General features: G+C 42.2%; 1 protein-coding gene across 1 annotated transcript in view; it reads left to right on the top strand.

The window, feature by feature from the left end:
- Positions 1–5803: 5803 nt before the first annotated feature.
- Positions 5804–25180, top strand: part of THBS4 (thrombospondin 4) — a 44213-nt gene continuing 24836 nt past the window's right edge. Inside the window, exons 1-3 of the mRNA XM_087430126.1 lie at positions 5804–5976; positions 12003–12206; positions 24204–24451. Of these exons, the coding sequence (XP_087286252.1) occupies positions 5889–5976; positions 12003–12206; positions 24204–24451 (540 nt within the window). The 5' untranslated portion in view covers positions 5804–5888. The remainder of the gene's footprint in view (positions 5977–12002; positions 12207–24203; positions 24452–25180) is intronic.

The raw sequence follows: 25180 nt of genomic DNA, 5'->3' as shown, positions 1-25180 counted from the left end.
CCCGATAGTTACTGCCCTGTCTCCACCTTCCACTTGACAGGCAAGCTTCCTGAAAGTTATTTTACTTTTGTTATTACCCTTACTATCTCCACTCCCTATTCTGTCCTCCTCACGCCTCAAATGGCAGTACTCTGCCTTTCTTTCACCCACACTACTCTGCTTTCAACAGAGTCACCAATGACTTCTGTGTTGATAAACCCCACCACAGTTTTTACTTCTTATCTTCTCTGACAAGATAAGTCTCCACAGTGTTGACACTATTCACCATGCCTCCCTGACGCCACACTTTCCTGGTTTTCTTTTACATCTTTCCATATTTATTGCTAGCTTCTCCTTCTCTACAGGTCTCTGAATGTCAGTGTTCCTCAGTATTCTTTTCTCATCTTACACACTCTTCTTAGGTAGTCTCATCTACACCTGTGGCTTTAGTTGCTATGTATAAATTAATGATGCCCACACCTATAAACCCCTCTCCTGAGTTAAAGACCCATGTAACTACATACCTAATGGACAGCTGCATTTGAATGTCTTGAAGGTGTCTTAAAGTCAACATGACCAAGCCAAATCATCATCTACCCCTCATATCTCAGTGAATGGCACAGTCCACCAAGTTGTCCAGGCAGAAGCCCAGACATCACCTTGAATCTCCCTCCATGGCCTTGCACATAACATGCATTTCGTCTGCTTGCAATGTTCCTCCCTTACTTTGTCACATGAAGAGTGCCTCCCCATCCCGCACGACCCAAATGAAAAGCCAGCTCTTTTAGGAAGCCTTGTCTTATGCTCTCTAACCACAAGTTGCTTTCTCCTCAGCACTTCTTTATTTCTTAGGACGTATGTCGATTATAGCCCTTATCATATTGTTGACATCATCTGTTTGTCTGAGTAGACTATGAGCTGGGGAACAAGAGCTGTGTTTCCTTCATCTTTGTACGCCCATGTCTAACACAATGTGGGCACATTCTAGGAGACTGTCAATAAATATTTTTTGAGTGAATTAATGAATGGACACATGGTAATTATTTGTTGGATAATTGATTACATAAATGAGAAGAAACTCTAATTAAGATTTCATGCCTGATAGGCAAATATTTTTTCAAACACAACACTCTTGTCAATGATTGGATAAGAGAACCCACATATAATTTAAAAAAAAATAATTTTAGAATTTAGAGTTGGAAAAAGCTCCATATATCTGGCCCAGCTCCTCTATGAACTCATTAGGGCTCATTAGTAATTAGCAGTATTAATTTTCCTGTTGACAGTTAACTACTAAAATCCTTCATGTGTTAGTTCTTTTAGTTAGGTTAAACGTGCCCCCCAGGAATTCAAGTAATATTGTTCATTTGCTTACATATCTTTTTTTCCCATAGAGGAATTTCAATCCAATTCAAATCAAATCATTCCAAATTCTAAACTCCTTACATCCAAATGAATAGAATTTTAGCATATTTTGCGAGTTTGCTTAGTATCCTATTATTTCATTGCACTCTGCATCATATTTTCTTCACAAATACATTTAGACATCTGGCACTAACTTTGGGATTTTCCTGGCACAATAATCATTGTTATCACTAGACATCACAGGGACCACCTTGTGGATGGATTAATGTATTGTTAATGAAGGAGAGCAGTTACTTTAAGAAATACTAGTTGTCAAAACTCTCTCTGAACTTCTAGCTGGGGGGACATAGTTATTAACTGTAATAAATGTCCTCACAATCACATTTTTGGCTATTTTTCTAAGGAACTTTTACATAGTATTTAGTAAAGTGGTGGTCTAGTGGTTAAGATTCAGTGCTCTCCCCACCGTGGCCTGGGTTTGTTTCCCAGTCGGGGAACCACACCACCTGTCTATCAGCTGTCATGCTGTGGAGGTTGCTGTTGCTGGGACGCTGGAAGCTCTGCCACTGGTGTTTCAAATACCAGCAGGGTCACCCATGGTGGATGGTTTCAGCAGAGATTCTAGACTAAGACAGACTAGGAAGAAGGACCTGGCCACCCACTTGCAAATAATTGGCCATGAAAACCCTGTGAACAGCAGCAGAGCATTGTCTGATAGAGTGCCAGAAGGTGAGAGGATAGTGCAGAAAGACCAGGCAGGGTTCCGCTCTGCTGTACACAGGGGCACAAGGAGTCAGAATGGACTCCACAGCACTAACAACAAATTTAGTAAAATATATTAAAGAAGCTTAATGAGAGTTTTTTAATAGTCCACTTAGACCCTTAGTGAGATTGAAAATGAGTGATTTTACACACTTTTCTTGCTTCACTAATCTTCAGTGCCTAATTGCTAAAGCAACATATCTTTTAAATTCTGGAAAAAAATTTTTTTACTTTTAATTGCACACTAATCAAAACCCCCTGCTTCATTTACTGGGCCCTCATTTGTGCTAACTAGTTTCTAGAGAAGCTATTTTCCTGTCACTTAATCGAGCACCTTCCTTTGGAATTAACACTAAACTAAACAGTAGCCCAAAGTCTACAATCCCCAGCGCTGTGGTGCAAATGCCATCACACGTTAGAATGTAAACCATATTCCCTTTAAACCATCTTGAAATGTTAACAGTCATCTTCCATCTCTATTCCCGTCAAGAATTCAAATGGAAAACTTGACATAACTAATGATAACTTTATACAAATGTCTATTAATAAGTGTGTATTAAAATTCTACTTAGTTATGCCCAACAACAGTGTGTAACATGAGTAACTCCATCCACTGCTGAAGAGCAGCAGGAGCAGGATGCGTATCCCCACACCCCAAATTGGGTTTGCATGTCGAGATGGATAGTGACGCCACACAGTCAGCAAAAGGGCGTGAACAGGTTTGTTACTCTCATAATGAGGCTTTCGGGCAAGAGCAGGATGCTCTCCCAAGCTGAAAACGGCTTGAGAGAGCAGGGAAGGGAGAACGGCTTTGGGGTTTTTACGGCGGTTAGCAGGTGAGGCTGGGGTGAGGGTTCCTGCGCATGGTCTAGGGCTTGCACAGTCTGAACTTCCCACCAGCACCAAGAGAAGGAGCACCCAGGCCTTCTTATCAGCTTGCTCAGGTTGGGGCCGAGGGGAGGGGAGTGGTGTGGTACAGCTTGAAAGCTGTCAGCAAACATCAAAAATGGAGTCATCCTCTGTATTATAACAGTTAGAAATGGAAGGAAACCTAATACATCAGTCATCGATTGCTACAATAACATGATACAACAAACAACCCCAAAATCGTAATGGCATACAAAAATAGACGTTCATTGCTCACATCTGGAGTCAGCTAGACAGCTCTCCTGACCTTGCCTGAACTCGCTCACCTGTCTGAGTCAGCCATCAGCCAATTCCGCTGGCTGTGCCTAGGGTGGCTTCAGTGACTCAGCTGTGCTCCATGTCTCTCATCCTCTATCAGGCTAGCAGAGCCATGAGTCACGGCAAAGGCAGAGGTGCAAGAGTCAGCAAGCCCAAGTGCACGAGCACTTTTTAAGCTTCTGCTTGTGGCACGTTTGCTAAAATCCTTTTGTCCGTGTAAGTTACACGGCCAAGCCTAGAGTCATAGTGGGAAAGCAAAAGATGTTTATATAAAAGAGCGAAGACTTGGAACCATTTTTGCAACCCACAGCATGAACGGATTCCCAACATATCAGAACATTGTAATCCTACTTTACGGTACTAAGAGAAGGAAGGTCAATTCAATGAGCTACTCACTATGTAGTGCTGGGCACTGGACTTGGAATTGGGGCTACAAAAATAAATGAGCTAGTGCTAAGGAGCTCACAGTCTGATACTGGGAAAATATTAAACAAATAAATTAATAGAGTATTAAATTAAAATTCGATGTGAGAAGTGCAACAGATATTTTAATGAGGTGGCACAGAAAAGAAACTGATTAACTCTTTCACCTCCTTTATCATAGATTTCATAGCCAATTTAATGAACATTATCATAATGAAACTTCCTCTTGATTCTGAGGACATGAAGAAAAAGCTGACTGAGATTCCCAGTGAATGGCTTCATAAAAATGCAGGCTCTTTAGAAGCAAAACTAGATTGTAAGCTCAGTTAGGCTAGCAGAAAATCGTTTGATTCTTTAGTTGCTGCATTACACTTAGTAATGGATGACTATCCAGTTTCAACCAAGATTTATTGTGTGCCTACCCATGCAAGCTATTTTGCTGGGAATTTGCTAGGAATTGGGGGTGCCTAGGAAAGATGACTCAAAAATGGTATCTGCCTTCAAATAACTTATAGTTTAGTCCTGCTTACTCTGAAGCCCACTGTGTAAAACATATACAAGCAAAGCTGTTCTGCTTGAAGCAGAAGTTGGGAGCCTGGAGCCCCCTCCAACCCAGGCTGCTCCTGGGGACACAGTCTGGAGAGTTGAAGATTCTCCAATCTAACCCATCTCATTGTCTACAGTCACATTGTAGAAATACGTACTCCCCTACTCTCTTCAGTGCTCTCTGGTATGCAGACACATGGTGACCCATTCCATACAGTGACTTTAGTGTAATGTGGCATTAAATGAAGCCTGGATTAGAACTATGTTAGACCTCAAATAGAAGAGAGCTCAGAAGGTACCTCACAAATCTCCAGGTCATTAGCTGTAAATGGAATCATAATTGGTGGGGATTATTCCAGCACAATTTGGGAATAAGATGATGAGTTAATCTTCCAGCTTGTGGCAGATAGCTTCTCAAACTTTGAAAGAAATTCTTTGAGACACAAAGACAGGGATAGAAATACTTCGTTGGATCTTCTCCATTAGCCAAGATTGTTTTCAGAGGGAAAAGTTTGCCACTGTTCTGAAATATTTTTTCGTTTAGTTAATCCACATTATATTTTGGGGGCTTTGCCTAGGAGGAAGACTAATTCCTTATATTCCTTCCCTCTCTTTCAGGTCCTACTTCCATGCTTTAAACTGTCACATGGAATCTTTGGAGAGTGTGGAACAGAAGTGGGCAGGCGGAGTGCTTGGAGAGCTGACTGAAAATAAATTCCCCATAAAGCACAATCCACTGTCCTATAAAAAGGTTCTGTCCGGAAGGATTCCTTGAGATCTGTTTTATTTCCATTAAAAACTCAAAAACTTTCAAACATTCACTGTTCGTGTCTCAAAACTTGATGGGAAAAGTACACAACATTTGAAGTATTAGAGAAAAGCTTAAAGGAATAAAAGAAAGCAGTTGCTCTCTAGACCACTTTTTAGGAGGCAGAACGTTCCTGGAGAGTCTTCAGGGTTCGTTGGGAAGGGAACCCAAGATGGGCGTTAAAACTCTGTCCAAACGATGTTCTTTTCAGAAAACAAACCGAGTACAAGAGGTGGGGGTCCTGACGGTGCCCAAAGCCAGCGGGTCAGGCTCACTTTCTTCCTCCTTTCCCCCTTTCTTTTCCTCCATCTCTACCCTGCCCTCCTGTGCGCCTCTCGCCTAGTCCTCCCTTTCTCACCAGCCCCCTCCTGCCCCTCCTCGCTCTTCCCGGCCTCCTAAAGCCCCCTCGCCCGAGGGGCCGGCACTGCGCCCACCGCGGGACAGGGTGGGGCCGGGACGGACTCCCTCGCGGCCCCACACTCACGCCCGCCTCTCCGCCGCCCGCGCTCCCGCTCCGGCCGCCCCGTCTCCTCCCGGCGACGGGGGATCCCAGCCAAGGGGGCCGCCCCGGCCCCGGCCCTCCCCCGCCCGCGCCGGCCAGACCATAAAGAGCCGGGCGGCGCCCGCCGAGCCCAGCCGCCAGCGCCCCCAGCTCCGCGCGGCGCAGGACGGAGCGCGCCCCCGACGGCAGCCCGGACGCCGCGCCCGCGCCACCTGCGCCGCCGCCCGGCCCGACCGCGGGCAGCGCGCCCGGGGACCCCGAGGCAGGGCCGGCGCGGCCGCGGCTGGCGGGCGCCCGCGGGGAGCGGGACGAGCCAACATGCTGGCCCCGCGCGGAGCCGCCCTCCTCCTGCTGCACCTGGCCCTGCAGCCGTGGCTGGGGGCCGGCGCCCAGGCCGCCCCCCAGGGTAAGTGGGCGCGAGCGGGCGGGGGCCGGGGGCCCGGGGCCGGCATTCGCCGAGCCCGCCGCCGCGCGCTCCGCTTCGGCGAGCGGAGGGACCAGCTCGGCGCGCGCTGCGCGGCCCGTGGCTCCCGGGGCCTCGCCGGCACCTCTCTGTCCCTCTGGGGCCGGAGTCAACGCATGTTGTGATTGGAAGCGGTGATTAGAGTATGTATAGAATTTTCTGGGATTCGATTATCCAGCGATGAGACCACTTCCCTAAACAATAGTTTTGGGGATGCAAAACTTATCTTCAGTCTATGCAAAGATGTGGGGTTTACTTCAAAGCTTACCACATGGCCCTAGACCTCTAACGTGTCCTGTCTGGTGTAGGGTGGAATCTGGGTTCTGTCCCCTGCGGCTCTCTCTGCCCTGCCCTGCCCTCCGCCCTTGCCCACTAAATCCTTCCATGCGGCGGCAGCGATGTTCGCCCAGTCGGAGACGGACATCCCGAGGGCGGCGCAGCATCGCTGTTTGCCCGGCCACTCGCTTTTTTCTGCTCCAACTTTGCTCGGACCCCAAAACCTCCTTTGGGAGTTGGCTTGATCTCTTGATTTCTGAGATAAATAGAACAGGAAGGGCCGAGAAATTGCTCTTTCTCTATGAAGAGGTAAAATTTCGATAAATAATTTGGAAAGACACCTGGATAATCCTCAAACCCCTCTGTGAGTTGGAGTGAAAATAACCGTTGGACAGAAAGCACTTAAGCTTAAACAGAATTTTTTGTAAAGACCAAAAGGAAGAAATTATTTAAGCAAGAAAAGATATTAGGGTCATCCAGCGATGACCTTCATCTGTTTGAAATTGGTACCCGACTTGATTTATTACTGACTAAGGAAATAAAGCTGGAAGAGATACACAACTTGAAGTAAAAGTTGTTATCCCCCACAGGCATTCTCAAATCCCTTCCCCTCCCATTGCCGTAGTCACCCATTAAAACTGCATTTCACCAAATAACTCATTTTGGTTCCAGACCAGACAACCAGAATTGTGGTTTCAGGGGGTACTGTACTGTTTTTAGTTTGAGTTGAAATACTGTAGTCTATAATATTTATTTATTGTGACCCTGCTTCTAAGAAGGTAAGAAAGGAAGCTTTTTTTTTTTTGTAGTATAATTGACATACAACATTATATTAGTTTCAGGTGTACAACGTAATGATTCGATCATTGTATACATTGAAAATGATCACCACAAGAAGTCTAGACAGCATCCGTCACCATATGTAGTTACAAAATTTTCTTTTCTTGTCATGAGGACTTTTAAGATCTACTCTTTTAGCAACTTTCAAATATGCAGTACAGAATTGTTAACTATAGTCACCGTGCTGTACATTACATCCCCATAACTTACTTATTTTATAACTGAAAGTTTGTACCTTTTGACTCTCTTTACTCATTTCACCCACCCCCTACCCCCTGCCTCTGGCAACTACCAATCTGTTCTCTGTATCTATGAGCTTGGGTTTTTGTTGTTGTTGTTGTTGTTTTTAGATTCCACATATACGTGAGATCATACAGTATTTGTCCTTCTCTGACTTGTTTCCCTTAGCATAATGCCCTTAAGGTTCATCCATGTTGTTGCAAATGGCAAGATTTCATTCTTTTTTATGGCTGAATAGTATTCCATTGTATATATATAGCACATTTTCTTTATCCATTCGTCTATTGATGGACACTTAGGATATTTGCATATCTTGGCTATTGTCAATAATGCTGCAGTGAACATGGGGGTGCATATATCTTTTCTTTTTTTTTGACCCGCCTTTTTTTTTTTTTTTTCTGTGAGGAAGATCAGCCCTGAACTAACATCCATGCTAATCCTCCTCTTTTTGCTGAGGAAGACCGGCTCTGAGCTAACATCTATTGCCAATCATCCTCCTTTTTTTTTTTTTCCCCAAAGCCCCAGTAGATAGTTGTATGTCATAGTTGCACATCCTTCTAGTTGCTGTATGTGGGACACCGCCTCAGCATGGCCAGAGAAGCGGTGCGTTGGTGCGCGCCCGAGATCCGAACCCCCGGGCCGCCAGTATCGGAGCGTGCGCACTTAACGGCTAAGCCACAGGGCCGGCCCGCATATATCTTTTCAAGTTAGTGTATTCATTTTCTTCAGATAAATACCCAGAAGTAGAATTGCTGGATCGTTTCATAGTTCTATTTTTAATTTTTTTAAGGAACCTGCATGCTGTTTTCCATAGTGGCTGCACCAATTTACATTACCACCAACAGTACACGAGGGTTCTCTTTTCTCCACATCCTCACCAACACACTATTTCTTGTCTTTTTGATAATAGCCGTTCTAACGGGTGTGAGGTGATATCTCATTGTGGTTTTGATTTGCATTTCGCTGATGGTTAGTGATGTTCAGTACCTTTTCATGTACTTATTAGCCATCTGTATGTCTGTTGGAAAAATGTCTATTCAGATCTTTTGCCCATTTTTAAATCAGATTGTTTTTTTGCTATTGAGTTATATAAGTTCTTTATATATTTGGATATTAACCCCTTATCAGATATATGATTTGCAAATAGGTTGCCTTTTTTACTCTGTTGTTTCCTTTGCCATGCAGAAGCTTTTTAGTTTGAGGTAGTCCCACTTGTTCATTTTTGCTTTTGTTGCCTTTGCTTTTGGTGTCAGAAAGGAAGCTTTTTAACACAATTCAAAAGTTTTCTTATGGAAGAAATTATTGGAAGGTTTGAATTTATGGGTATAATGTTTTGTGTTACATGAAATCTTGACATGTGAACACACAACTTCATGGTGTGCTGCAGATGTGGATTTTGCTTCTCCTACACAAAGGTGCCTGTTTTATGGAGACTTGAAATCAGGCCATACTACCGAAATTATCTCATTAATTTAGTTGCTGTAGATTACCTGATTAAGTGAAGTTTCTGATAGATTCTTTTATTGAGTTAATTAGTCATGCATTTATCAGCTTAACTGGATAATTTGCTTATCTCCTTTCTCCTCTGAGCTGCCTTGCTAATTTTATTAGTACGTATTCAATTTTCATACCATGGTATTGGGCTCATTGGTAGCAGTAATTTCACCTCTGACACTAGAAGATTATGTTTAGATCCTGGCACTATTGCTAAAATGTAGTAACATTAATAGAAAACTGTAGTGTCTCATTTCCTTGTCAAAACACTTTCCAAACTCATTACTAATCCCAATTTTGCCTCTTGAGAGAGAAACCAGGGGATTAGATGAACCATACAGATTGAAATGCGGTACATTTAGCTTGAGCTAAATTATGGAAGTACTCATAGTCAAAGCAAGAATCAGAAATACCAAGAGTTCAGTTTTGAATTCAGTGCCCATACCTTAAACACACGTCTCTTTTCTGAAGATGCCTTGTCCTGAAGGGAACTTGTACCATGTTGCTTTATTTCTCTTTGCACTCACTGTTGGAAATGTAAAGTTTCCAGTTCTTTGGAAGTTTAAAAATTCTGTTTCCCCCTTGAAGTACAGTAGGCAGCACTCTTCATTTGGGGGGAATGTGAGGTGCTAGAAGGAACATAATAGATATCCCAGTACTTCTAGTGTGAAATTCATTATTATGTAAGGTCCTTGCTACACATGAGGAAACAATGCAGATCCAGTCTGAAGACAGATTGTCTTTTAAAAAGAGTAGACATTCTTGAGTAACTAGGTCTTTGCCTGTTTGTTTTATAACTTTTATTTATTTTTTTGTTATTACAAAAACAATATTTGTTCATTGTTAAAAAATAGAAAATTGGATAAGCAAAAGAAAAGGAAATAAAAAATTTATAATTATACAACCCAGAGATAGCCACTACTTATGTTAACATTTTGTTGTGTTGTCTTTCAAATCTTTTTCTATGCAAATATATATTTCAAATGGAATCATTTATATGTATAGTTTTATGATCTTTTTTCCACTTAATATGTCATAACCTCTTTCCATATCTGTAAGTATTCAGCTGCATTACCCTTTTTCTAGATAGTATTCCGCTTTTCGGAAGGACCAAAATGTATTTATGCAGGGTTCTAATATAGGGCGCTTACGTTGTTTCCAGTGCTTTGATATTATAGATAATAGTTTGTTGAACCATTGCAGTGCCACAGGGAAAGGATGGCTAAAATCTCCTTAATCTCTGTCAGGCCCTTCTTTCTCTGCTCAGGGCCGTTTATGTTTTCAGAATGAAGTGCTATGCCAACAGAGCTTCAGGTTTCTCACCTCTTCCCGTTAGATTTTCATATAATTCCTTCCTAAATAGAAACTCTAGAATTACCACTGATGGTGATTTGTCTTTGTACCTAAATAATCTACCATGTTATCTATTATTTCCTTAGGATGAATTTTTGTAAGTAGAATTTCTAAGTCAAGGAACATATATGTCTTAAATACTTTGATACTGTTCTTTAAAATGTCTTCAGAATGTTCATACTGGTTTAGATTTTACCCACTGGTACATAACAGTGCCCATTTCCCTGAACCTCACTGACAGTAGGGTATTATTATATTTGTTGTTTTTCCAATTTGATGGTGAAAATAATACCTTATGGTTTAAGTCAGCACTTTCTTCATCGTTAGTTAGGTATATGAACATTTGTATATATACTTACTTGCCATTGTAACTCTTTTTCTGTAAAGTGGTTTTTCATGTTCTTTGCCCATCTCTCAATTAGGATGCTTATTTTATTGATTTCTAAGAGCTCTTTATAAGTTACGGATACTGTTACCCTTCAGGAACCGGATTATTGTATCCAAGAGAGAGCTCTAGAGGCTGAAGTTTCTCCAGGCTATGGAACCGTTTAAATAATATTTGCATAAACCAACAGAAATACTAAGTAACTTCTAGTCAGTATTACCCAAATTTGGCCTTTGCCTTTTAAATAACCCTGGACATACTCTCTCATAGCTTTCATAAATATTACAAAGTTTGAGAGAAAGTACTGCTGGCTTCATCAAAAGCAACTTATACAAATACGAATGCAGGTTCTAGTTTTTGTAGACCAAATCTGTCAGTTAAGTTACAGTCAAGAAATAGAAACCACATTGTTTTGTTTCCATATTGGGATTTTTTTTTTATTGATGTCATAATAGTTTATAACATTGTGCAATTTTACTTGTACATTATTGTTTGTCAGTCACCCTATAAATGTGTCCCTTCACCCCTTGTGCCCAGCCCCAACCCCCTTCTCCCTGGTAACCACCAAACTGTTCTCTCTGTCCTTGTTAGTTTATCTTCCACATATGAGTGAAATCATGCAGTGTTTGTCTTTCTCTGTCTGGCTTATTTCGCTTAACGTAATACCCTCCAGGTCCATCCATATTGTTGCAAATGGGATGATTTTGTCTTTTTTTTATGGCTGAGTACTCCATTGTACATATATACCACATCTTCTTGATCCACTCATCAGTCGAGGGACACTTGGGTTGCTTCCACTTCTTGGCTACACCTTGGGATTTTTTAATAGAGAAATATTGGAGAACTGTAAATGCACAAAGGGAACACTTTGGTCTCACAAAGGTAGCAAATTGTTTTGCTGCCACTGTATCCCCCACCACGTCTCTGCTTTCTGCTGCGATCCCTGTGTCATTTATCACTGACCGGGAAAATACAGTTGGCTCTGGTCCAGGAGGTGCATGCAGGAGGACCCCAGGACATAAGAAAAACAATGACTTGGATGCTCTCACTTGTCCCCCTGGTACTTTAAGCCTTTAGTGCTTTTCATAGTGGGCATTTTCAGAGCCCCTTCTTCAGCCAGATGCAACTCAGGGTTTGCACCTTTAGTCTCTTGGAGGCTATAGCCTAGTGATGAATATTGTGCTATATTTCTTCTGGTTCAAATGTCCAGCCCCTGTACAAGTGCTAAGGAAGAACTGGTGAGTTTGGCAATGTGGAAAAATGATTACAATATTAGTTTATGTTACTTCATAGCTTACTGTCAAATTGTCCCCCCTCAAAAAACGTGTTTGCCCGGAAGTTAAACCTTTCACTGATTCCCCTCTCTCCCCATTCTCCCCAGTCTTTGACCTCCTCCCATCCTCCAGCCAGAGGCTGAACCCCGCTGTCCTGCAGCCACTCCTGACGGACCCCACCCTGAACGAGCTGTACGTGATCTTCACCTTCAAGCTGCAGACTAAGAGCTCAGCTACCATCTTCGGCCTTTACTCTTCAACTGACAACAGCAAATATTTCGAATTTACTGTGATGGGACGCTTAAACAAAGGTGAGCAAATGTGCAGAAATCATTCTCTTAAAAATCCTCTTTTCTGGGGCCGGCCCCGTGGCGTAGCGGTTAAGTGTGTGTGTTCCACTGCTGGAGGCCCAGGTTCGGATCCCGGGTGCACACCGATGCACCGCTTGTCAGGCCATGCTGTGGTGGCATCCCATATAAAGTGGAGGAGATGGGCACAGATGGTAGCCCAGGGCCAGTCTTCCTCAGCAAAAAGTGGAGGATTGGCATGGGTGTTAGCTCAGGGCTGATCTTCCTCACCAAAAAAAAAAAAAAATCCTCTTTTCCTGTTCCAGGATTCAGGGTCTACTTTCCTTAAGATGATTCCCTTGTACAATTATATTCTCATCTGCCATTCATTTCAGTTTTCAAAACCAAATTCTTCTAATTCAACATTTACCTCTATGGGGAGAGTGAGTTGATATTGGGAGAAAGAATGAAGAATTACTTGTGACCAAAATGCCCTTTGAGAGAAGGTCAAATACTGTATGATCTCCCTCATTAAGTAGTAGATAATAACAGCAACAAACAAACACATAGAGACAGAGATTGGATTGGTGGTTACCAGAGGGGAAGGGGGGAGGGAGGAGAGTGAAAGGGATAATTCGGCACATGTGTGTGGTAATGGGTTGTAATTAGTATTTGGGTAGTATAGATGGTATAGAACAAGATGTAATCTGTGCAGAAATAGAAGTATAATGATGTACACCTGAAATTTATACAATGTTATAAACTAGTGTTACTGCAATAAACAAAAAATTAAAAAAAAAGAAAGAAATGCAACTGATAAAAAAAAAGAAATGCAACTGATTAAAAAAAAAAAACGTGCCCTTTGACATTCTCCCATTCTCATGTTATTTTGGATCCAGTCTGGAAGAGACAGGATCCAGGACAATTAGGCCACTGTCTCAGTCAGCTCGGGCTGCTATAATAAATACCATAGACTGGGTGGCCAGACATTTATTTCTCACAGTACTGGAGGCTGAGAAGTCCAAGATCAAGGTGCCAGCAGATTTTGTTCCTGGTGAGAGCCTGGGTCCTGGCTTGTAGACAGCCAGCTTCTTGCTGTGTCCTCACATGGCCTTTCCTCAGTGCATGCCAGTAGGGAGAAAGAGAGCTCTCTGTCTTCCTTTTCTTGGAAGTCCCACCCTCATAACCTAATCTAAACCTAATTACCTCCCAAAGGCCCACCTCCTAATACCATCACATTGGGGGTTAGGGCTTCAACATATGGATAGTAGGGGGACACAAACGTTCAGTCCCTAACAGCCACTGTGCCATTCTTATGTTCCCTTGGAAGCATGTGCTTAGCAGACCTAACTCCTAGCTCTGCAAGCACCTTCCTGAGCTTGATGGAGAGAATAGACCTCAGCCAGGAGAACTAAATGGACAGCTCTCTTTCCTACCTGTTTCGTGCCAGTTTACACAGATCTGTCACCTGTTTGGTCCCTCTACTGTCAAATGTTTCGCTGTCAAAGTGAGTTAGTACAAGTAGTAAGAAATGACTCCCAAAGAAAAGGTCACTATTTTTTCATCTCCTTCTCCTCCACCCATGCCCTGGGGACAGCACCTGTTCCCGCTTATTGAGGAATGTGACAGATAACGTATTCGTGCTGCCTCATGCTTTTAATAAAAATGGGAGGACCGGTCCTTCTGGCTAGATTTTATATTTATTTCAGTTTGCTTTACAACGTAGATACTTCTAGTGCTTCAGACTCTTTCTTAGATTCTAATTGCAATTGAACACTTAAATTTGCAGGCGTTAGGAGCTGAAATTCCTAATTCTTAGCTTTCATAGGACTATAGAGTTAAAAGCAAGAAGGAATGGGACTCTAACCCCTTCTTTTATGTCAAGTTCCAACCTCCTCCTTGCGTCCTCCCACCCCATTCACAAGTCTGCTTTGTCTGTGCCTGCTGGCCTCTCAGGGGCTGTGGTGAGGTTTCAGATAATGAAGGGAGTCTGGGGACATGGTTCATGATTCAGCGGATGGTTCAGCCATTCCTGACCCCTCTGCCACATCATCCACCCTGATGGGAGGTAATTTTGCCCATCTCTCTGCCTTGAATCAGCCCCATTTTGCCTCACAGCTATTAAAGGGACTGCTCATCTTCTAATAACCCCGCTACTCAGTTTGTGATCTGTAAAATTCACCCTTCATCTAAAGTTCAGGAGCTTCTCACTAAACTTGCTATTTTAGATGCACTGGAAGATTTTTCTTTTAGCTCATTCAGCTTAGTGGCTAAAAGGCCCTCTGTAGGGTGAAAAACTCTGCTTCTAGCTTTTTGCCCTCACTGAATCTCACCCTGTATTTCTAAATTGGCCAGCATGTGTGAACCCATTGTGGAAAGTCTATGTCGCCTGGAAACACAAGGAAGTAACTTCTTCTTTCTGTTTTTATAGGCAGGGGTAACACTGGATATATGGGCAGGTAGATGGATAGGTAAGGGGGTTGTTAGTGCATTTCCAAGAAGAATCACCAGTCATGTGGGTCAGCTGTAAATACCAGCTGATCGTCATGTTAGAGGAGAAGATGAAAGGGTTGACGAACATCCTTCCACCCTCCAACCTACTAGAGAAGATAAAAAGCTCTTAGAAAATATTTTTTAAAAGTCCTAAAAGAGAGGCTGGCCCGGTGGCATAGTGGTTAAGTTCGTGCACTCCACTTCGGCGACCTGGGGTTCGCAGGTTTGGATTCTGGGCGCGGACCAATGCACCACTCATTAAGCCGTGTTGTGGCGGTGTCCCATATACAAAATAGAGGAAGATAGGCACAGATGTTAGCTCAGAGCTAATCTTCCTCAGCAAAAAGAAGAGGATTGGCAATGGACATTAGCTCAGAGCCAGTCTTCCTCACAACAACAACAGCAATAAAAGTCATAAAAGAATCCAGAAATGAAAATTCTCAGGAAACAAAGAGGAATTTATACTAGTATTAGAGTTTGGAGAGTTGAAGAATTTGACATAGAAAAGTTTCACTGGAGCAATAGGGAAAAGTACAGAGATTTGCCATCAATGGTAAATCTGCAAGTTTCGGGAAGGAGAAGCAGCCTGTTCTGACTAGAACAATAAGAAGAAGTCACTGGGTCCATCAGGTCCAAGGAAAAGATGTGGCATGTGGTTGTGACTCCTCATGGAGGTGTTCAGTGGTGGCCGTGCAGGCCTGACATAAGGTATGGAGGGCAGAGAGAATCGTCTTCCTGGAAGGTGAGCCTCGTCGTTATTCAACTGGTAAGGCTCAGCTCCTTTCCTCTTCTGTTGATTTGCATGGAAAACAGTGAAAAAAGAAATCAAGATGTATCTCTACCGACTTGAAACACCTGAGTAGGAAAGAGGACCCATCTCCCCCTCCATTAAAGGTCATGACTGGGGAGAGGGAGACGACATGGATAGTATGAAAGAGCAGGATGTGTGGTGTGGGCCCTAGATGAGCTCCTGTAGTAAACTAAACTGTAGTTCGTGAAGACTGCAAAGAATGAGTTTGCCACTGAGCTCTCTGCTCCCATTCTCACACTCTTCAAGTCCTCCCACCCATGGCCACCCCATTACTGTTCACAAAGTGTAACTTGGATCAAGTTATGCCTGACCCCAGAGACCTTTAGTGGCTCCCCATTCCCAAGTGAATAAGGTATAAACACCCCTGCTGGGCGTTCAGGGCTTTCCACTGCGTGACCCCCAACCAGCCTTTCCACCTCCCTCCTTCCAGCCCTCCATGCAGCCTGTGCTTCAGCTAGATGAACCAGCTACCGTTCCCTGAACCTACCTATGCTGTCTCTCCTTCTCCATCCTTTTGCACTTGCCCTCTACTCCCCCTGGTACGTATCCTGCACCATCTGCAGACACCAAAATCCTACACATGCAAGACCCATCTCAAACTCTTTCTGACATCTTTCCTTATATAACTTTGTACCTCTACAGAAGTCACTAAGCTTAGTTTTTCTTGTACTTGAATTACTTCTAGATCTTCTTTCCAGTAGGTTGTAAGGTTCCTCAAGGCAGGGACTGAGCATCCCTTAACTCACCTTTGTGTCTACTGAATCCCCTGGCACAGTGCCTTGTACACAGAAGTGGCTCATGAACAGATTGAATAGAATAAATGGAGGCTGAGAAGAGTAGCCTTGTTTTTAAAGAAGACATACGTTATTGTGGAAATTCTGGAAGTACACAGTTCAAACTCATATTTGAATGAATGAATGTTGAAGACCATTTGGATTAAAATATAAAAGAAATACAAGTAGTATTTCTGATAGAAATGATCTATCAGATTATTAGTAATACAGGTGATATAATCTTGATAGAAGTAAGCATTCTACAGAAACCACCTGGCTGGGTAGAAGATATGGTTGATGCTTTTCTTGTATCTGGCATAGAGGCAACCTTCCAGTTAGTATCCTAAGTTTGAGTCACAGTTAAAAATCCTAACAACTGTGTCACCGTGAATACATCTCTGAATCACTCTTAGTCTCAATTTACTATCTCCAAAGTGGAGATGATAATAGTTATGTCACAGGTTGATAGCAAGAACTGAATTATATAAAGTATAGTAAATTTTTCAGACTGTGCAGCTCAATAAAAATTCTTAGAGAGAGAGAAAGATCTACTATTTAGGCAACTGTTTTCCAAAGATGATTATTTGGCAAACTCTGGCTTGCCTTGATGAAAGCTTCACCTTTCAGAAAAAGCGAATGAATAGAACTGCTTCTTAGTCTTAATTTGATCACCACAGAAGAACAACTTGGTGCTATGGAAACGAAAAGAACCCCAAGATGCTGCAGTAATGACTGGAGAGAGTCAGTCAAGCTCCTTAGCCTAAGGATAGGAGGTGTCAAATAGTTCAGAGTAGTGGTTCTGAAGCCTGCAGGCTAAGGAGAGCTACAGCTCGAGAGAGATGGAAGAGTTTAAATATTAGAATTCTGAACTCAATAATGAAGGGGAAAAAGTCAGGTGCCTCAAACATTAATAATAGTATTTATGGAGTCCTTACAATGTACCAGGACCGTGCTAAAAGCTCAATACTCATTTTCCCTTTTAACTTTCATAATAATCTTATGAGGTGCCCTTGAATGAACTCAATTTTAAAGTGGTCGTATGCGGAAAATGGAAAGAACTTTAGTGAACTTTAGGACAAACCCCCAGAGGGTTATATTATTTTTCATGTATTTTGGGATTGCCTGGAAAAGAAATCTAGGATTATTTGAAGACAAATGGGCTTACTAAAATTTAAGTCATACTAAACTTTTTTTTCAGTGAAGTTTCTAAGCTGACAGAGCAAAAAGATACTGTGAGCATAATGTACCTTGACTTCAGAGAAGAATTTTATGAAGTCACTCATTATACCTTTCTGAATAATGTAAAGAAGCATGAGCTAGATAAATAGTGCTGTTAGGGGTTGATAAACTGCCTTATAGCAAAGTATCTAGTGGTTTTTGACGAGGCTCTATCTCGGGCATTGAACTGTTCAACCTATCAGTGACTTAGGTGAGAGCATAGACAGTGTTTTATCCTGTTTGCAATTGGCACAAAGCTGGAAAAGACATTTGAACATATTGGATGCTGTCATCAACATTTACAAGGTGCTACCAGACTGACACAATGCACCACAATCAGGCAGATCAAATTTAACAAGAATAAATGTAAATCCATCATCTAGGAGTGGGAAGTCAGTTGCAGAAGTACAGGATGTGGGAGACCTGCCTAAGAGTTCTAGTCACCAGCATTGAGAACCAGTCAGTGTGGAGCACAGTGCCCGACACATCATAGTTGCTCAAAAATGTTTGCTGAATGAATGAATGAACAAATACAGTGATGCAACTGTTTTTAAAAAGCTTCTTCAATTTTAGGCTCCGTTAACGCATTCATGTGGTCAGATTAATGGGGCTCGTAGTCCCCCTGTCCTCTTAATTGTCTAGGCCACATCTAGAATGTTTTGTGTAGTCCAGGGCACATTTCACAGGGGCACTGTCAAGTCAGAGATTACCTTGAGGAGAGTCACCAGTCCACCCCTCTGGACCCTAATTTTTACCACCAGTCAAAAAATTAAAGGAACTGGAGAAATAAAGCCAGACAGATGACATGAGAGAGATGAAAGTTGCCTTAAAAAATTGAAGAATATCATGTGGATTGAGGATAAGACTAAATCTATCTCTAGCTCTGAAGAGTAAAATTAGGACCCATTGGTAGAAGTCAGAGGGAGACAGATACTGGCTCTGTATTAGGAAAATCTTGGAGAGCAATCCAAAAGTGAAATGGGTTTCTCTGCAAAGTAATGAGGTCCTTGTTGCTGGAAGTGTGCTGGTAGAGGCTGTGCTTTTATTGAAGGGATTTGTGAAGTGAGACATTAAGCTGGATGACTTATTATGCTAATGTTCTGTGGCTCTCCTAAGGCTAAAGAGGTTCCTTGGGTGCTTAAGAAATTGCTCTGCAGCTGTCTCCTGTAACATGACCTTGGGATTCTGTGCAAACTCACAGCTTTGTCACCTACCAGGTAGTGGTATACAGTGACGAGTCTCAATTTCCCCAAATATAAAGCCTGCTGCAGATGTTTAATATAATTGCTATGCTTCCTTTCACTGGGTGATTTCTTTGCTGTGTGTGTGTTTGTGTGTGTGTGTGTGTACTCTGTACACTTTACATTTGTTCAAACCACTATAAGAAAATTCGGAAACATACGGGCTGCATTTATCACACCTGGAAGTCACCCAGAGTACTTTCAGGAAAAGCAATTTGATGATTTACCTTTTATGTATAGTTCCAAAGCACTAAAGTTACAAAGACCTACTATATAGGTCATAAAGATAAATAAGCAAAGGCAAACAAGGATATTCATCTCAAGAGACATTAATGGCAAGAAGGCATTTTTTAAATGTACAATTATTTAAAAAGAAGAGGAAAGGTTGACAGCGATGGCTTTCATCATATATTTAAAAGTGCCAAAGAGCAAAGCCATTTGCCAAGCAAAGCGGAAAGTCCCAGACTACCTTCACTAGTTTGCGGTCTGCAGGCCAGGTCACTCTGAACTCCTTTGCCCAAGCAGACAAAATATTATCATTTCCAGTTCTTTAAAGCTGGCACTCTGCTTCATTGCTTTGACATTCAACACATCATAATATTTTTGACTACCAGGTCCACTTTTCAAAAATTCTTTTGAAAATCCTTCCCCAAGGTAGCAATATTTCAAATCTTCATTGCTTGGGTTTGCTTTTTCATCTCCTGCCAGTCACTGAGATGGTATTTAAGCAGGCTAGGCAACGTGGTTCCTGTCTCAGGCTGGTACCAGGCATGGATATGTAGCCGTGAAATCAGGTCGCAATTGTCAAGTGCACAAAGATGCAAGTTTAGAAGAAAAGGATTTATATAAATAAACCCATAGAAACTGCCCCCTACCTTTTAATAAAAGATTGTGGGTTAAGAAAAAAATCAGAGTGGACACATGAATACTCTATTTCATCTAATTTTTTGCTCAGTAAGTAGTTGTACTTGATGCTCTCATTTGCTATGGTGTATGGGAAAATTAGTAAGAAACAGACTCCTGGTCCCAAGAGTTTCTGCTCTAATAGAGAAGATAAGAAATAAACAAAAATAAATACACTAATACCTACATTTATATAGCAGTTTATAGTTTTGCATTTTCTTTTTTTTTTTTCTTGGTGAGGAAGATTCACCTTGAGCTAACATCTGTTGGAAATCTTCCTCTTTTTTTGGTTGAGGCAGATTAGCCCTGAACTAACATCCACGCCAGTCTTCCTCTGTTTTGGATGTCGGATGCCTCCACAGCACGGCTGATGAGTGCAGTGGGTCCACGCCTGGGATCCGAACCAACGAACCCAGGCCACGGAAGCAGAGCGTGTGGAACTCCAACCACTCCGCCCCGGGGCCATCCCCCTAGTTTTGCATTTTCTTATTTGACCACCACTAAAAGCAAAATGAAGTAGGAGGGCCAGCTTTTATGAACTCCATTTAATACTTTAAGAAATGAACACTTGGCAAAATGAACAGGCCCAGGGTCACATAGCTGTTCAGTATCTGAGCCATGACTGGAATCCAGGTCCTGGAAAAGTACATCTAGAAAAGTACGGAGAAAGTGTTGTGGGAATTTGAACAAGACAGATAACTTCCAACCAGGGGGAAGCAGGAAGACTTCAGGGAGTAGGGTCCATTTGAGCTGGATCTTGGCTTCAGGAGTGTAGCGATGTTGGAGCAGGAAGGAGAACAATGGAGAAGAGAACGTTCCACAAAGAGAGAGAAGGATGAGGGAGGCTGGAGAAAGCAAGAGAGAGGTGGAAATGTAGAACAGGTTGTTCAGCCTGGCAGGGCATCGGCAGCCAGTAGGGTGGGGAAGGGTGGGGCCGGTTCTGGGGTGAGGAGTTTAGATACTGTTGAGGAACCACTAGAGGGCTGTTGAAGGATTTCATCTGCTTGCTTGTGTGTGACTTGGAGAAGGCAATAACTTGGTCGGAACAGTCCCATAAGAAGCTCAAGCTGTCGGTACAGAAAAACTCCAGACAGAAGGCAAGTCAGGAATTGGGCAGAGAAACCCAGAGATGGAACAGAGTAGAGGTGGAAGCGCCATTAGAAGACCTGAGCCTTCAGTCTAATCAGATGTGCCCTGAGTTTTTTGTCCTGTTCCACAAGAGAGCCAGGCCGAAATCACCGCGCACACTTCTTTCAGCTGGTGGTGAATGAAAAGGGAGCAAGAGAGCTGAGTGTGCAGCAGCTGAAGAAACAGAATTGTCGCTGCTGACTCTCCCTGAGTGCAGTGCTCCCGGGTGCAGACGGGCAAAGGGTGGTGGGCCCGGGAGAAGACGACTCCTTGCAGCTTCAGGGCACTGCCTTGTCACCCCTCCTGGAGGGGTAATGACTGCCCTACTCGCTCTGTACTGTTTTCTCCTCACTTTGCTCCCCTCTGCTGTGTATGTGTTGGGCTAAGATAGGGCAAGGTGAGCCCTGGGAAGGGGGGCAGGAGAGAGGAAGGGAGGCATGTTTGTTGTCTTCGTCCAATTTTGCCACCTCTAGAGAAGGTTAGGGAGACTCCCACTCAGCAGGCCTCAGGCACCCGTGGCCCGAACTCTTGGCTGTTTCCAGACTCGGTCTGACTGATGTGAAAACTGGGGTTGTCTTACTGCTCTGAAGATAAAATAAGTGTAGAAGCCCTGAAGTAAGGACTTTGCGATAAAAATGAAAAATGGAAGCCATAAGAGAAATGAGAATTATTGGATCTAGTATGAAGAATGGTGAATGTCAAAGCACTTGATAATTTTTCTGCTGACAGACATTGTGAAGATGGAAGTTTCCATAATTTTTCTTTTCCTTTTTCTCCTCTTGGTATTCTCACAAGATCTAGGAGCATGAGGAATTCATCATTTCAGTGTTGCATTGCAATACACGGCAAGGCAGAAGGATAGAATCCCCTTCCCTGACAGCATGAACACACAAGTAGGTTTTGCTACCTACAGTAGATGCTGAATTGCTGCTCTCTGAACTTTTTGTTTATATATGAAAAGCTCTCATTAAATGCAATCATTTACTTATTCATTGAAAGTTCATATTCACAATATTTAATGTGTACCTGTTATGTGTAAAGTACTCCACTAGGTACTATTTATAAAATTAACCTTAACACAATTCCTTTATGAAAATAAATCATGGCCCACATGCCCTGGGAGAAGGCCTGTTAAAAGCAGGCAAGATGCCCATGTACATATGTTTCCTTTGAATTCCACAGAAATCTCAGTTTAGGGAGGAAAACCAAGGGTATTTGTTTGAAGCCACTATGTCTATTCATTTAAACTGTTAATGTGCAGAACAGCGGTTGTGGCTGTAACAAGAATAAGGAGATATTGAGTATATGTGTCTACGACTGAACTGAAAGTTGGTGGTCCAATTGGTATTTTTATTGGCCTGTAAAAACACCAGGTATCAATTTTCCCTGTCTTTTGGGTACCATATATGCCTCCAATTTCCAGCCAGGCAGTTATCACTATAAATTCTCAACAATATTAAATAAAGGGGTAATAATTCTGTTGAACCCCATATTTAAAATATCTCAAGAATGTCTACTGTCTGTTTTCTTCCTTCCCACTGTTTTCTTTCTTTCATACCACATTTGTTTAAGTCTTACCAATACTTTACTTCAGGAAACATAGTATTATACTACAGTCATAGAAAGGCCTTCTAGCCCGTCTGTCTTGCCAGGCCTCAGCAATTCTTTTCTCTCAGTAAGCAAGTGGTGGTGACCATATAGGCAACGAGAAGATATCCTGACTCCTCCCGGCATCTCTCTACATCACAGAACCTGATGGCACCTGGCCCACGCCATCCATGGTCAAATGGAAAAGCAAATCTAGACAGATTTTAGAAGGGGTGGCAAAATCAACCTAGAAAGTCTAGTATATTTGGAGAAAGTCTTCAAATGCATCCTGAAAGTTTCACAGTAGTGAATATTTTCTCTGGCAATATTGCAACATAAACAGGGATTCCTGGCTGGCTACTCCATGGGGCAACATCGAGTTGGCATTTATACTCTACAGGAAAGGTACTTGAGGAAAAATGGTCTGAGTTACTTTCTGCAAATCATTCAGACTGACAGCAGCACAGTTTGGGTATATGTGTGTAATTCATTTCTTTTTCACTTTTTTGTCTTAAATAAGTAATGCGTGTTTTCTTGTAGAAAAATTAGACAATGAAGATGAGCAAGAGGAAAAAAATACACATTATCTAAGCACCCATCAATGACCATATTAATGTTGACATATTTCCTTCTAATTGTCTATATTTGCAGATATAAATATATATCACATACACATTTTTTTTCTCAATGAAACTGTACTGATTCATAACCTTTTTTTCACTCCACAAAATACTGGGAATGTCTTTGTGTTTTTAATATGCAACTATTCCATAGTATTTTGTTTTATGATTATACCATAATTTAAGTAGCAAGCCCTCCCTCTCTCAGATGTTTGTTATATGAAATGATTGTTTATGGTGATGAACTTGGGTTTGGCAATGGTGCCTATAGATGGACCTGGAGGTGCATCCATAGACTCACTAAGCCCTTGGAAGCAAATCACTCTGGTCTTTACAGCAAACCTCACCCAGTGGGCTTCACTCCCAAAGGCTCAACATCCAGGTGCAGACTGTAGCTCGAGGCTCAATATATTCAGGACAATAATGGAGTAAAAAGCGAGGCAGAAAACCAGAATTTTAAAATTCGAATGAATTTTCATTTAGTGAGCTTAATAACGTATGTGAATAGATAGCTGCCTGCATAGAAAAAACAAACAGAAAATCAGGTAGTGGATCTCCCTCCTAGTCCTTCTTTCGCAACCATGGATACTTTTGGTTTTCCAACTGAGCCTTGTTCAATTTGAAGATAGGTTGCTGAGGGACAATATGACAGATTACACTCAATTCATCGTATGCTTACAAAGGCCCACGCATGCCCATTCATTTAGCCATGGAATAAACCACACTCAGGTTCAAATTCTAGTCCTGCCACTTACTATGTCCTTGAGCAAGTTCCTTCACTTATCTGAGCATCACTTTCCTTATCTCTAGTTGTTCCAATTTTGTACGGTTGCAATGAGTAGAAATTCAATGTTTAAAGCAACTAAACATAGCACCCAGCCGCATAGTAGTGCTCAGTACATGTTTGGTAAATTAATAAATTCGTGCCCTCAGGAGCTTAGTTGGATTTTAGTTGACTTTTGATGGGTTCTACTGGCTCATTGTACTTATCATTATCTGAAATTATATTGTTTCTTTTCACATTTGCTACTTATCATCTATCTCTCCATGAGCACAAAACATTCTCAGCAACAGAACTGGTTGCCAGTGCCTAGAACAATGCCTGGCCTACAAGATGTTGAATATTTATGGTTCCGACTTGCTTGCATTCTTTGCGGTGACCCAGCCTTGTGACCTGGAGGCTGTTCAGCACAGAATTGCATCTGTTCCCCTTATCTCGTCATTTGTTGATCTGTGCTTGGTTCCAGCCATCCTCCGTTACCTGAAGAATGATGGGAAGATTCACTTGGTGGCTTTCAACAACCTGCATCTGGCTGACGGCAGGCGGCACAGGGTCCTCCTGAGACTGACCAATTTACGGCGAGGGTCTGGCTCTGTAGAGCTCTACCTGGACTGCAACCAAGTGGATTCCGTTCACAATCTCCCCAGGGGCTTTTCTGGCCTCTCCCAGAATCCTGAGTCCGTTGAATTGAGGACTTTCCAGAGGAAGGCACAGGTAGGAACGCACAAACCGTTCTCCGAAGGACAGAGGTGGATTGCTGAGGCTCAGAGAATGCAGAGGAGTGTGCTGAGTTCATGAGAGGGTCTAATTCTGGCTGCATATTAGAATCACCTGCAGAACTTAAAACACTGCTGATAGAGGGCTCACCCTCAAGACACATTGAATCAGAATCTGTAGGCGTGGTGCCCAGGCATCAGTATTTTTAAAAATACTGATTCTAATGTGAAGCCAAAATTGAGAGCTTCTGCTTTAGATGATAAGTGGAGACTTTTTGGATATAATTGTGAAGTTGGAAAGGAATAGCAAAAATTAAAAAACTATCTTAGGGTAGTAGGATGATCTACTTTTAATCTTTGTATAATGTATTATTTATTATTTTTTAATGAAAATAAAAAAGAAAGACTGATTGGAAACTGCCAAGCACTAGGAACAGCATTTTCACAGGTCTTATTAGAACATCCCTAACAAAAAGGACCTTATTGCCAACCTAGTTCCATGAGGCCTTAAAAATCCCATCATATCTATCTTCTATTTTATACCATGTTAATGGTATTTTTTTCATTTATCATTGCACTTACTGTAGAAATTGCCACATATATTTCTTTTAGAATTTTGCACTAGGAAATACTTTGTGTCCTATAAAGAACTAGTATTCTTTGTCTTTTCCATTAATTATAACTGGTCATAGTTCCTGAATTTTATCTGATGTGGGAGTCAATGCCA

Source organism: Ceratotherium simum, chromosome 4 (assembly GCF_057802395.1).
Source record: "Ceratotherium simum simum isolate JZ-2026a chromosome 4, ASM5780239v1, whole genome shotgun sequence".
In the NCBI taxonomy this organism is placed as follows: domain Eukaryota; kingdom Metazoa; phylum Chordata; class Mammalia; order Perissodactyla; family Rhinocerotidae; genus Ceratotherium; species Ceratotherium simum.
Note: the sequence above shows the minus strand (reverse complement) of the source record. Positions and strands in the feature narration are given on the sequence as shown.